Source organism: Orcinus orca, chromosome X (assembly GCF_937001465.1).
Source record: "Orcinus orca chromosome X, mOrcOrc1.1, whole genome shotgun sequence".
In the NCBI taxonomy this organism is placed as follows: domain Eukaryota; kingdom Metazoa; phylum Chordata; class Mammalia; order Artiodactyla; family Delphinidae; genus Orcinus; species Orcinus orca.
Genome location: NC_064580.1, coordinates 126,497,440 through 126,512,237, shown reverse-complemented (window position 1 = coordinate 126,512,237; position 14,798 = coordinate 126,497,440). Strand labels below are relative to the sequence as shown.

At 36.0% G+C, this 14,798-nt stretch overlaps 1 protein-coding gene across 13 annotated transcripts in view; it reads right to left on the bottom strand.

The window, feature by feature from the left end:
* The window catches only part of FMR1 (fragile X messenger ribonucleoprotein 1), a 36,533-nt gene that overhangs the window by 8,164 nt on the left and 13,571 nt on the right, over positions 1-14,798 (bottom strand). For 9 of the 13 annotated variants that reach the window (XM_033418052.2, XM_049704408.1, XM_033418044.2 and 6 more), the window contains exons 4-13: positions 13,319-13,390; positions 12,897-13,045; positions 11,726-11,819; positions 11,523-11,639; positions 9,057-9,227; positions 8,881-8,959; positions 5,389-5,498; positions 4,550-4,684; positions 3,981-4,043; positions 1,343-1,429 (exon numbers count right to left, since the gene is read on the bottom strand). In XM_033418052.2, the coding sequence (XP_033273943.1) occupies positions 1,343-1,429; positions 3,981-4,043; positions 4,550-4,684; positions 5,389-5,498; positions 8,881-8,959; positions 9,057-9,227; positions 11,523-11,639; positions 11,726-11,819; positions 12,897-13,045; positions 13,319-13,390 (1,077 nt within the window). The remainder of the gene's footprint in view (positions 1-1,342; positions 1,430-3,980; positions 4,044-4,549; positions 4,685-5,388; positions 5,499-8,880; positions 8,960-9,056; positions 9,228-11,522; positions 11,640-11,725; positions 11,820-12,896; positions 13,046-13,318; positions 13,391-14,798) is intronic. The other 4 variants (XM_033418051.2, XM_033418048.2, XM_033418045.2 and 1 more) reach the window with 1 other exon arrangement.

Below are 14,798 nucleotides of genomic sequence, written 5' to 3'. Positions count from 1 at the left end.
TGGGGCAAAGCAGTCACCTTTTGGTGAGAGATGCCAAGCCCACTCGAGGGAAGATCTGGTGATGGAAAGAATGGCAACAACAGGACAGCTGCTGATAACCAAAAAAGATACTCAATTGTGAAGAATAAATCAAAAGATCTAAGGAAGAACATTAGTCAAAAGAACAAGGGACTGATACAATGCAACCCTAACTCTCCAGGTCTTCAAAATTATTTAAGCTAAGAATATGAAGAAAAACACATACAACAGATTACACATAAAACACACTTTAAAACAAAAGTGAATAAGCAAATCAATGGGGTATCCTATCCATGCAAACCTTGCTGGATGAAACCTCCCCACTTGCAATTATTAACTGACCACCATAAGAATGATAAGAAGTGCCTAGCTATTGTATTTTCCTTCCTTGTTTACATATAACTATAAATTATTTAATTTTATTTCTTTAAGAAATCAGCAAAAAAATTCTTATTAAGATAGCATCATAAATAAAATAGAAACTTGGATTGCTTTAAAAATACTATTTAGTACCAGTTACAATGTATTTTTGATACATATGGATACAAAGAAGAAATTATAAAAGTGACATGGGTGAAATTCTATTTTATCGAATTACAGAACATTTGGCCAAAAGAAATTTTAAAAAGCACCTAGTCTAGGGAGGTGATTTGCCTATAGACACAGAGCTAGTTCATGGAAGAAGAGAGACCCCAAGCAAATCACTGGATTGCCAATCCAGTGCTCTTTCTGCTATGCCTTGCAGCCTCCTCGTTCCTGCTTTCCAGTTTGTAAGCTAGAGGAGGCATAACTGTACAAATACTAACTAAAATGTGCATTTATAAAACAACACAAATTGTTTCTATTTTGTAATAACAGAGTATAGAGAAAATTACGAAGGGTAAACATTTAAACAGAGGACTTCATGAAACCCTGGGATTTCCTTGATAAATGACATAAAAGGGACAACAAAGGCAAGTGTTACAGACACGAAATTTGTCCTGGAAAAAACTCACAAGGGCTAGAAAGGATCAATGGGATGAAATGTATTTTTGACAGGATTGTCTAAAGTGAGTATAAGGGTTTAACAGAAGAATAATGGGAAATAGGGGAGTTTCTTGAGAACTGGGATACTGGTCCTTAAATTTATAATGATGGAAAACTGACGTGTTTTCAGAAGGAATATAATAAGCTAAACGAAATGAACATTTTTTTCTATTATCTTTTACAGGTCTTTGATTATCATGTACAGGCTAGTATGAAACTTAATTGCTTTAAGACTTACTATGGAGTTTTTATATTTTAGTGCAAAAGGTTTCAACGTTAAAGTTCTTCCTGTCCTCACCTTTAAATAGTTCAGGTGATAATCCAGAAGAACAGTGGCATTAGCGATGCTGTCTTTTGTTCCCACAAAAACAAATGGTACCATACCCTGAAAAAGAGATGGCAACAATAATCCTATAAAATTAATGGTGAATTAATCTGAAAAATGCAAATAATGACTAAATCCCTAGCACAGGGTCTGACAAACAGTAAGTACATGAAAGTTTGTTGAAAATATAAACCAATACCTAAAAACAAAAGTAGTTGGTATATTTTACCCACCTACTGTGTATAAGGACAGATCAGTATAGCAACCCTTAAATCCATCAGGTTACTATGATATAAACACTACTAATAAATGTTGGTAAACTCATAAATTATGTAACTCAAAATTATATAAGCTTTAACATGAGAAGCATAAACAAAACGAATACTTTAAAATACTCTAAATCATTTACTACAGATTTTATCTAGATCAAATTCTTTAAAAAATAATTCAAAATTAGATACCAGGGTACAAAAGTAGAAACTAAATCAACTTTGCTAGCCGAGTCAACAGAGTACAAACAAAACACAAACAAGAAGAATAAGAAATTAAAATGCACTTAGTAATTATTCTGTGGGGGGAAAAAAAACTAGGCACATCCATGAGCATAAAATTTAGCATTTCAATATACTTCCATAATGCGCTCTGAACATAGTAAAGGACTGAATCATCAGGAAAGTTTGATCTCTCTATGGTACTACTTTAATATAAGGATAGATTTTAAAAAAGGAGTAGACTAAAAATGTATATTTCTAGCCCATCAGTACAAATGAGAAAAAAACTATTTCTTGTCACAGTTATAGGGAAGCCTAGGCCAGTTGTGCAAACTAATAGCTGGCAATTATGACATTCAAAGTTAAGAATAATTCAATATTCGGCTACTGATGAAATTCACATGGTTACTGATATTCACAAGTGACTAAAGAAAAGCACACAGGAGCTTTGATGTAGATACATTAGAATTCTCTAGGTGAAGTTTCTAGGTGTGAGAAGCCAAGAAGCTTACAAGTATCACCCTTTTAAAAAGAGCATTCAGGGCTTCCCTGGTGGCCCGGTGGTTGAGAGTCCGCCTGCCGATGCAGGGGACGCGGGTTCGTGCCCCGGTCCGGGAGGGTCCCGCATGCCACGGAGCGGCTGGGCCCGTGAGCCGTGGCTGCTGCGCCTGAGCTTCCAGAGCCTGGGTTCCGCGACGGGAGAGGTCGCGGCGGTGAGAGGCCCGCGTACCGCATTTAAAAAAAAAAAAAAAAAAAAAAAAAAAAGAGCATTCATTTGATAGGTGTGGGTACCGCTGGGCTGCTTTTGTTTGCTTGCGCTCAGTACAGAGTCTTACATGCATGTGGGGTTGAAATAGGTTTTTTCTTTTTCCTTCCACATGAACATGGCTGTTGATAGGGTACAAAACTAAACAATTAGGAAATACTGCTTGCAGACTGACATCCATCTGGTAAGCAAGGCACTGCTTCCTAGTAACAACAACCACCTAATGAATCAGGTGCCATTGAAAACCCATGAGCTTCACATGGATTTTTTTTTGATTGAATAATATATGAACTATGGAAACAATCAGGCCTATGACTCAGATCTTTTTTTCTCAAAAACATTTCTGACGGTTGAGTTTTTTCCCCAGCTTTGTTACAAAGCAGTTAACCATATTATTTTCCAAAATGCCCTATGATGAAATGCTACGCCCTTCCCCCTGGATCACATATGACCAAAATAAGCTTGAAAATCCTATGTCACAGATTTAGTTGATCAACTGTGGAGCAAATAATGAAAAAAAATTCTCTTTCAACATTTCCAAACTGCTGATGTACCCAAGTGCCACTCTAATTTAAGCACATTACTAGTGGACCAGAATGGTTAAATTACGACAAAGAAAGGCAAGAGCAGACACCAGGAAAAAGTGATTTCCTGTTCTGGGATGAGAACTGGCCTGCCCAGCAGAGAGGAATATCCAATCTACTTGCGGTTATATTTCTTTTTACAAAATGGCATTTTTGCTTTTAATCTCTTGTGAGTCATAATATTCTCCCCATAAACAGTTCTCACAGGCCAGGTTGAGGGCGGGTGTTTGCCCTCAAGGAACTAACAATGTGACGAGATAACTAGTAAATATCTATGTAGTAAGCGCTACGATAGGGGCGAACACATCGGAGCATGAAAGGGGGAAAGGCTCTTGAGCCCGTCAGGGGGAGGGGACCTATGGAAAGTATACAAGGAAAGCTGCACAAGGAGTACGGTCAAAGCAAGGTGGCAGGTTGGAGGAAAAAGAGTGCGCCAGGCAGAGGAAACATGTGCATACGTCTAGAAGCAACAGAGAGCAGAGAGTAGTGTTTCAAGAACTCTAGGTACTTCAGGTATGGCTCAAGCCTCTCTCAAGTACAAGGGAGAGGAGTGGTAAGAGATGATATTGGTCAGGGGACTGTGAAAGAAAGGCCCTTATTATAAGCAACAGGAAGGAATATGAGCTTTTTCCCAGGGCAATGGGTCCACGAACCCACAGACACTCCTCCACATCCCCCAACTCTGACGATCATTTGTAGTCTTTCTTAACCAGGGGAATAAACATTAAAATATAAAATTAAAATGTATTTTTCAAGGAATGTTTTCCTACCTGCCAAGCCTTGAGTTCAGGTTTCTGGGATTCCCCTGCTACAATTGATGAAACCACTAACACCTAAAGCAGTATAAGGAATGCAAGTGATGTCATTAACTATAACAAACGATACACAGAAGCCTGAACGCAGGACTTTCACTGCAGGACTTCTAAATCCATTTCTAAACAATTAGGTTAGTTCAAATATTGAAAGTCAGTTTTAAAAATATGGTTTTAAGTAGTAACTTATGCATCTAACAGAGGGTACATTTTGAGCTACTACAACCTGTAAAATTTCAAGAGCTACAGCATGAAAAAATAAAAGTCCACCCTCAAAAGAAAAATGTGACCACTGAATGCAACCCTGTATTTTATGTTTACAGCGTAAGATTTGTCACTGTGAATAAACTGAAGAGTAGTTATCACTTTGGTTTGTAATATCTCATAAGCTGGCAATCAGATTTGAAACAAATATAGCATGAGTAGCCTTATGAGCCTAACCACAGAAAATACCCAAAACACCAACTGTAACATTTGGGCTGAAGAAATGACTTTTAGTATAATTCAAAGTGACCATTATTTCTTACCCTCTGGACTTTTGTGCTGTTAGGCTGAGAAAAATGAGTGCTGTTTTCCTTTACATCTATATGCTTTTTTTCTTCTGAAGGAGTAGGTCCAACCCTTGAGTTACTGGAAGGTAGGGAATTTGGTGGCATAATTTCCTTGGTGAAAAACACAAAACACAAAAGAGAAAAAAAAAGGACCAATTTCTAAGACTTTATTTAGCTCCATTATTGTACCAATGATCATATTTTTAAGAACAGAAGCTATTATAAACAGTCTTGGTAAACAAACTTACAGAATGCAAACATTATGCAGTAAAAGCGCACAAAGATTTAACTTCAGCTAAAAGAACCTTGACAAAAGACTATGAAATACATGAAAATTATGGCAATTTGAAAGGATTTTATTTTAAACAGTACCATTGTACAGAAGAGCACGCCCTTACCCCCCCACCCCAAATACTTTAAAAAATGTAAAGCACACAAAATAAGCAGACACACAAAGTAAAAAAGCCAAAGGATGAAAGCCAGAAGACCTAACTAGTGTCCCAATTTTGCCTCTGTCAGGAACATTAAGTAATATGTGAAGAGTGCTTCAGACTTTTTTTTTTACATTTGTGATTACTCATGTTGAAGATCAAGAAATAAGGCTTAAAGGGGTTAAAATTACTAATCCACAATCACAGCATTAGAGAATAAACAGAGGCCGTTATCTACAACTGCAATTAACTGGAATGCCTGATAGACTTTTTACATTCACATTATGTGCATATTGGAGGCCTCTAAGTTCCTATCTCAAATAAGACAATAAAAGACTTTTACTTTTATTAGAGAAACCAGAAACATACGCACTAGAAACATACCTCTTCTTGTGGAACATTTTTCTCATTTTCAGCTTCAATTCTCACCCTCACAACTCCTGACTTGTCCACAATCTCCTGAATCAGTTTTCCATTTTTTCCTATTACTTTGCCTAAGGTAAGAAATGAATAATTCATGTTTGGTTTTAAAAACACATACCTCAAACCAGTAAGCACACCCCACCATAAACGATCACATTTTATATATACGTATAAAATTTCATATAATTTCAGTTCTTTCTTTCTTTCTTCCTCCGTATCTGTCTGTCTGTCTATCTATCTCAAAACCAAAACAGAGACTCTTTTCAAAAAGACAGAGTCAAACTGGCTTTCCATTTTATGAGGTCATCATTGTTCAAACTCCTCTGGTCAGGTATTAGAGTTGATTAATACTTGTGAACTGATAATACTTGTGAACTGATACGGGCAATTTTGAATTTTTAAGGCAGTTCAAAGATAGGCTCTTATTTGGCATAAAAGGGCATATTTTAAATGTTCAGGTATAGTGGCGTGTATCATTCTTTCTGCAAAGTTCTATAAAAGGAATTAAGGAAAAGGACAGATAGTAGAAAATACATTGGCTTCGTTCTTTGACAATTTCAATTCTATCTGTACCTGATTGAAATCTGCTTCTTTGCCCATGGCAAAGATTTTTAGAATTTTATATGGCATATTTATAAAAGGTACTCTAAGTTTAAAAGTGGCTTAAGCAGCTATAAGTACATCTAAAAGTACACATTCTTCAGGCCAATGTGTTAGTGGACTACTACTCTTGTGCATTACTCACAAATTATATTAGTATGTTAGAAGGTAAAGGGATTAGTCAGAGTAAAAGATTAAGAAATCACACTTTTAACTTAAAACCACAATGGAAAAGCTTAAAACCAATTCAAGATTAAGTTTTATCAGTATCATCTGTTCAAACTCCAAAGACTTCAAATACCAGTAATGAATGGGCACTCGATTCTCTCTCATTTTATAAAATTTAATCATATACTTAACTGGGAAATGACTGCTTTCACAGCCATCATCATGCATTAGTGTAAAGCAAGACATTACAAATATTAAGAACAAGGGATTCTAGAAATCTACATGTGAATTACATCTGATTCCAAGGGCTCTCCCAAGGTTCTTAAAGCACCCAGCACTGGCCACGCCCATCATGTGCTTGCCCCACCATTTCACCTGAGGTAGGGATGGGGAAAAAACTGGAATCGAAAATTTGCTGAGCCAATCCTAAATAAGAATGCAGGGAAAGCCCTGTCAAAGCACAACCTTGTGGTTCTTCTAATCAGCATAGCCTTGGCACTCTTGCTTTGCGTGCCAGCCTCACTCACCCCCATAACCTCTTCTGACTGGTCATAACCTGCATGACTGGTCAGTGGTCAGGGAAAAGAACTGACACCACTAAATCAGGACTCCTGATTTAGGTCTTTCTGTCAATTATTTCAGCTCTTCTTCCCTTCAAATGAAAAGGGGTGGAGGAAGGAGAGAGTCTTCCCATGGTTTTTTTCTTTATGTCTATAACACTTATTAGACCAATTCACTGTCAAAGTGGGTGAAAAACAAGCAAATTTTTAGAAAAGAAAGATAAATCAGTGTACGTATCAAAGAGAGTTTGTGGGAAATAAGAGAGATCATAAGTCATATTGTGGGACTTGAAAACTCATACAATACTTATTAGACATCTCCCTATAGATCTGCCTTGCCAAATTTTATACAAAAACGCTTTCTGAAAACTCCCAACATTCCCAGTGCTGGAAGAGACAGCCTCTAAAACAGAACTGTCTTATTTTTCTAGGTAGGAACAAAATGAAAATCAGGCTTTCTGGTGAAAGGTCACTGCTGGGATCCTCTTCTGTTTAGGTAAGACCACAGGTAGAATCTACTTTTAATAGCAAATAATCCAATTCTACGTTACATAGTTATTTCCAATTCCCAACTGACAGCTTACTATAATTCTGCTCTACCGAACTGGAATTGTTTTGAATAGGGGAAGGAAAGAGAACTACATTTACAGAGTGCCCTACTATATCCAGAGCTTATGTAATTATATCTTTATCTATAACTATCTATCTATATCTTCCTATTTAATTATCACAATCCTATACGGTAGACACTATGATCACATTTGTTTTAGAGGTGAGGAAAGTAGACTCAAGGAGGCTAAGTCAGTTGCCCAAGGCCAAATAGCGACCAAAAAGTGAAGTAGAGCTGAAATCTGGATCCAGTGCCTACACCCAAGACCTTTCCCTACCATCAAGCCATCTCCAAAATGAACTTTCGTGAATCTGACACATAAGTTTTTATTCAGTAATTTTTGAAAAAACTGTCTAATGGTTATATTTTCTAAGAATTTCTAAATTTAAAATAACTTTTCTAACTATAAAATGTAGGCAATTGCTTGACAAACTGCAAATAAGAGGAAAATAAATATCATTCACAACCCCACTTATCCTGAGGTAACCAGGATGGTGCTAATCACACATTTCCCATACACACAACTGGTGTGTAAGTTACCTCAGTAACATTACATAGTCATGCTCTTCGGTTGTCTGTAGTATATAGTTGAGAAAATAATTCTGCATTATTTCACTAGTATTTTATACTTCATCTTCAAACTAATTGTCTTTGGGAGAAAAATACTATTCCAAGTGTTTTTTAATGGCATAGGAAGATGTTTATAATTCTATGCTGATAAAAAGAGCAGGCTAAGTAGAACTGAAAGTAGGTGAAAAAAATGCATAGAAAGTCCTTATCTTCTCCTTTAAACATTCCAAAGGGCATGCATTACTTTTTATAATCAGTCATGATATCAAGTTAAAAATTTTTTTAAATGTATAGGCAGTGTGTCCCAATTTTATTTATAAATTTAAAACATATGTAGTATTCTTGATAAAACTGCACTTTGTTGATATGTTCTACTAAAGATAAAGAGTTCCCATGTGTTTGCTGGTACTCGTGATTGGTGATGATCATGAAACAAGTCAAAATGAAGAATTACAGTTGACGTTGCAGAAAGCCCTAGAGACATTCGGAATTACTTCTAGCTTTGGAACTTATTAGATTTAAGTAACCTATATTCAGATCTTCAACTCTGAGATAATGAAGAGTGCTATCATTTTATAGCCCCATTAGAGAGATCAAATACCAGTCTATTCCAAATTATAAAAAGCCCCCAAATGTCATTAATTTTGAAAAAAACATATTTAAGATATAAATACATATAGTGAAGAGGCTGTGCAAAATTTATCCTTCCAGGAACCAGTAGGTTTGAACTAGCAAAGCAGTATCTTTTGCACACCTTCTGAAAATGTAATCTTTGACTGTATTTACCAAATATTTTTTGTACACTGTAGCAACAGACTATTTCAAAGACTAAGCTTCAGCTAAGTGACTCCCCAAGTGAGTGAAAATGGAATTCTATCGGTATAAATAAACTGTTTACCTAACTTTTGCTTTTGTAGTGTGTGTCAAAAGCAATTGACGACTCACCTACTAAGTTCCTTGGAACTTGTATGACATCTTCAGCAAATTCCAGAAAGCTTCGAGCCTTTTTCACTGCATCCTGATCCTAATACAAATGGGGAAAAGATTTAAATCAACAAAAGATGAGCCAGCTAAAATACTATATTTTATTTTAGAAAAACACTATTTAGTAAAATATTTACCTCCCCATAAATATGAAATGTGCAGGTATCTTCATCTAGATCGATAGCTGTGACCCCAGGTACCTTTCTAGCTTGCTGAATATTAGCACCATGAGTACCAATAGCTAGACCCATCAGATCTTCTCGTACGATAAACTGTTCGTGAAACCTTGAGGCAAGTTGCCTTGAACTCTGAAGAGAAACACACATCTGATTAGTATGCTTTATCAACTATTAAGACAACTGTATTTAGGTCAGCCATGTAAATTATCTTGACCCTGTATATCAGGGACCTATAAATCAGTTTCACTTGGAAACTAACAGGTTTAAGAAAATATTTCGCACAGCGTAAGTACTTTTTAGGTCACTAAAGGTCTATGCCATTTGATATATTTTTGTTAACAGGAAAGGGCTTGTTGACAATTTTCCAAGGTAACTTTTGCAAACCTATTTGCAAGGCTGCCTTAGTTAACCAATGACATCAATGTAATACTTAAGAAGCAGATCAAATGTTCCCAAATAAAAACCAGCTCACTGGGTCTGACAGACTCAATATTAATTAAATAAAAAAAAAATTTAAATACCATCTTTACAGAAAATTGTATTCATTTCATTTTTTTAATTCATTTTCATTGGAGTATGGTTGCTTTACAATGTTGTGTTTCATTTCATTTTATTAAAGGATATTGGTGTGTGTGTGTGTGCATATATTTTTTTTTCTAGAAACAGTGCCATTTACATAACTTATCACTAGATACTGTGGGCCTAGATAGTCCTCTGATGAAGTGATGACATTAGAAAGACACCCTCCCACCCCCATCCCCAACCTGAGTAAAGGAATCATAAAAATTTTGGTATAGTAATTAAATTGAATGATCACAGAGTATCAAAGATTTACAGCTTATCTTACATATGTGCCTGCAACCTAAAATGAGATCAGAGTCTGTAAGACCTTGTGATCTGGATCCACAAGTAAGATGAATTCTTTCAAATATTCAGTGATGACTGAACTAGGTTATACTGACACCTCAAACTTGTGGATAATCACTCTCTTTAGATAGTATTATCAAAATTTAATGTTTAGTTCTAGCATGCCATTAATGAAAACCAAACATATTAGTGGCTCATGTTGAAAAATGGAAATTTCGTATCTGAATATGTGGATCTCTTTAATATTAGTAGTGAGAAAAGATAGGCATGCACGCTAGTTTCTCATTATTCAACATACCTGATAATTTGAATGAATGAGTGTAACTACTATAAACAATTTAAAAAGTATAAAATCCTTTTTTGTAGATTAGAGCAACAAAATGTATCAAATATTCCTAGGACTTTTCAAGAGGTCATGTTTTTTGAGTCCTGGTTCATTCACCTGGTTCATTCTTTTCAATTGATAATTCACTGATAAATGATAAGCCAAAGGTATGATAACAGACCATTTAAGAAGAATTAGATATTTAAGAAGAGGTAAATGAGTATATTTCCACAATACTCACAATGAAAGTAAGGAGGCTGTTCTGGCCTAAAAGCTATGAGAGAATCACTAAAGAAACCACAAACTTGTGAACACAGGGACATCAAGAAAGAATGAGAGTAAAAAACCAATTAAATAGACCTCCATATGGCCGTAAGGAAAACAAAGTAGCAAAAGGAGATATGAATGTCTCCTCTCCTGCTGAGAGTTCAGCGATCACATAGTAAGTTGGAAGGTGGCACGTTTCACAGGGTTTTACAAGAATACAGCCTTTAGTAGTAGTCACCTTCTCTCTTAAAATGCAGTTTGGAACTCCTTTTTTTCTTTACTATTTCAACTGCATGGTGTTTTCCCTCTAACGAAATGAATAATGATGAGGAACTCTGGAATCTGACAATAATATACTTCAGTTGGCACATTAAACTAAGATCCATTTAGTTTCTATGGTAATGGATGGAAGTACTAAATAGTTATCAATGAAAATAAATGTATGGTGATGGAAATTATTGGAGGATTAATAAAAGTAGATAAAATGCACCTTAAGAGACGAAATAGTAAGTTAGGGAAATAGCCTCTGGCAGGAATCTGAAGACAGGAGTTTTAAAGAGTGACAACCAATTAGAATGAAGAAGTTCTATACCCTTTTAAACAGAGATAAACATACATAATGAAAGGAATATGATTAGATATTTAAATACTCTCTAGTACTTTAATGATAACATGTTATATGGAAGAAGCATTGCTTCATTTTATTAGCAGCTTTGATGAACTTCTAGTAAAAAGTGAGTTGGCCAGAAGTTCCTTAGCATACATAAACTGCTGCTTAATTCTGAAACCTCAGGCATAAAAATTTTAGTACGATTATGCACTGTACAATTTAATTTTTCAAAATATAGAATATAAGGAATTGCTAAGAAACAATAAATAAAGGACAAGCTGCCCATATTCAAGTTTTGTAAACACACAGTTATTTCTAGATAATCTTACAACCATCCCTAGGGAAAGCCACATACCTCTAGCTGCTTACTGGCTTCCTCATTTCTCAGTATCAGAGACAGCTTAGTGCGCAGACTCCGAAAGTGCATGTCAATCAGCATGTGTGCACGCTTTGAGGTGACTTCATTGATAGACTAAAGGATATAAATCGACATCATTATTATCAAAGCAAATGCCCTAAATGAAATACACCAAAAATAGACAACTCAAACACACTCACCAAAATGACAAGCTGATAGTTTTCTGCATCATAAGTTACAGAAAAGGCACCAACTGCCTTTTTAAAGTCCTTATGTGCCGATTCTTTGGCACACCTAGAAATAAAAACAATATCCACTGTGAAGTTCAGATGACTGATTACCAACTACTGGTACAAATATATACAGAGACATTTGCACTTAGTAGAACTGCAGATTCATCTTAAACTTGATTTATGCAAAATATGCTGTATCCATTTAACAGTTTAGTTCCTTTGCTGTACATTTCTGATATACTCAGGCCAATCAAGCATATGAGATTACAGAGAAAGGAAAAAACCAGTTATGTTCTTAGGGGATTACTGGTGGTCTTAGATGACCAGAGGTGACATCTTTAGGGGAACTACTCTCCCCTGCAGGCTTCCTGATTTCAGTTACATATGGTAGGTCACTAATTTTCTTGAGTCAACTGTTGAACACTTTTGGGGATAGCTACAGGATACCCAATTTTGTTTTGCTGTTTCTTTTCTAAAGAAAAAGTACTGACCAACTTAAGGGAGAGAAGGAAATGTATAAGAATCAGAAGGCACAAACATACATACGCAATCTCTATAATCAAGAAGCAGGATTTCTGTGTATTGTGAAATACAAGTTACTGTTTATCTAAGGTGTGACATGTCCAAATCAAACTTAATATACGCCCTTGATGAAATCTTTAAAAAGGAATTTCTTCTCTAAAAGGTCTTTAAGCATTACTTCAGATCAAGGATTATAAGAGAGATGACCTTTCGAAGCTTCTTTAAGCTCTACTTGTTACATATTTATCTGAAAATACTAGCTAAAAGGGAAAAAACCTGGACAAATCTCCAATGCCTAGAAATTGATCTGTGACTTAGGACAGAATATCTGTATTAACCAGTTTCAAAATCTTAAAATTCTATGAACAATGTGTATTTTAGAAAACAAATGTACATTAGCCATGTATGTAACCAAGTAAGTTTAAACAAGTGGAATGTTGGCTTGATTATATAACTGGAAAAAGCTAAATATGTTTTTTTCACTACTTTTGCAAACCATTTTTGCCAAAGTTCACTGAATTTAAAAATTGATTTCTATTATTTGAAAACTTATATTCTTTTAAATTAATTGCATAGCACCTCTAAGTTCTCAGCCTTTTCTTGCATACCAACTTACATTTGTCGTAAGTCTTCTGGCACGTCCAGTTTGATTTTATGGAAAGTATCTTTTGTGGCAGGTTTGTTGGGATTAACTGATCGTAAACGTTCAATTGTGACAATTTCATTGTATGTAGCATCACATGCTGCATATTCTATCACATAAAACTGTGAGAAATAAATGAAAGTCATTCCTGGTCACAGCGTTTAAAGTAAGAACAAGAAGCTATACCTATTCAGTTGTTTTTCAATTCTCTAGAGGAAAAAAAACTATTTGATCAACTAACAAACACACGAAATATACTGAACATGTAAACATTTAAATAAAATGCTCAAGTTAGATATTACTTTCAAATAGAAATCCAGACTGAAATGTAGTATACCTGGCTTTAGAAAAGGGAAATCACGTAAGAAAAAAAATTTAAATAGGCATTTTCCTACCTCACCCTTTATCATCCTCACTTTAGCTAACCACCAACAGCAAGGCTCTTTTTCATTTGCTCTGGAATAAACCTACACAAAAATTACAACATAGAATATTTCATGATTAACATCATTCAGAAATCTATAAATTATCAGACATCAAGGAAAATTTCTTAAAATGACCTTAGGTGTCTTTCAAGCCCATAAGCTGTAGACTTTAAGCCAGATTGCACCCCTACTTCTAGACATAGACACACACTCAGAAACTACCTGATTACCTGGGAGAGTCCTGTAAAAAGTGCTTTCCTATTTCTCTATGCTGCCTCAGTAATAATCAGTAATCTGAATATGAATGCTCAAGAAAAGATGACCATTCATAAACCTGGGCATACTTTCCTTGGGTACTTTGAGAGCTAAGAAAATGTATCTAAAAAATGTAAAGATAGATTTGTTTTTGTTTTACTCTAATAAGCAAATTGGAAGTTACTGACCCTGGCCTACTTCCTGGCTACATGGTCACTAAATGGGTAAGGCCGCTGACTACTCAGCTCACTAAGGATACCACCTGGCATTCACGTATCCTGGGAACTAAACGGACAGATCCTTGGTCACTCTCTGGTCTCCTGTCCCCTCTCCACTAAAATGGACAACTCCACGCTGGCAATCCTCTGGATACCACGTTCCTGCTCTCACACACTGTGGATCAGTTCTTCTAAACTGATCTCTCTGGCGACCACTTCACAGTTCACTTATGATGTGCAGCACGGAACCTTTTGTGAAGACACTAGCAAATCAAGGTTAATAGGAAAAGAGACACATGGAGAGAGAGAAAGAAATACTCAGAAGCAGAAAGACAACACAGGGAGGACGAGGAGGATGGGGAGGAGAGGACAGGAGAGAAGACCGGCAACTCAAGGCTCTGACTCTCGTCTCCCTTTTACTACTGAAGTTAATAGTTACACAACACAGAGATGAAATACAACTGAACTCAACCTCCTTTCCCTCTTGCCCCCAACACTTCCTCTCACCTCTGCTCTAGCCAGAGAAATAACCTCAGTTATTTGTTAATTGTTATGTAACACAATGAGGTCATCCTGGCAACTGTGGTTCATTGGTTCCCATCTGTTGTGTGAATAGGTTGGGAAAAAAGTCCCCTCTATTCATCACTATTATGAGCATTCGTGGTACAGACAGACCAAAAGACCTAAGTTAATGGTTATACAATACAGTGACTCAGTACAACTTGATTTAACCTACATTTCTCTCTTGTGACCATCAATTCCTTTCAGCTCTGCGCTAGCTAGAGCAACAACCTCAGTTAGTGAGGTCACTGTAGCAACAGCATCTCACTGGTTACCACCTGTCATGTGACTCAGTTGAGAGGGAAAAAAAGAAAAAACAGTCCCCTTTATCCATCCAAACACTATTATGAGGCCTTCTGATATAGACAAACCAAAAGTCCTGGTCCTTGACTTCAGGAAGCTCGTAGTCTCCTGGG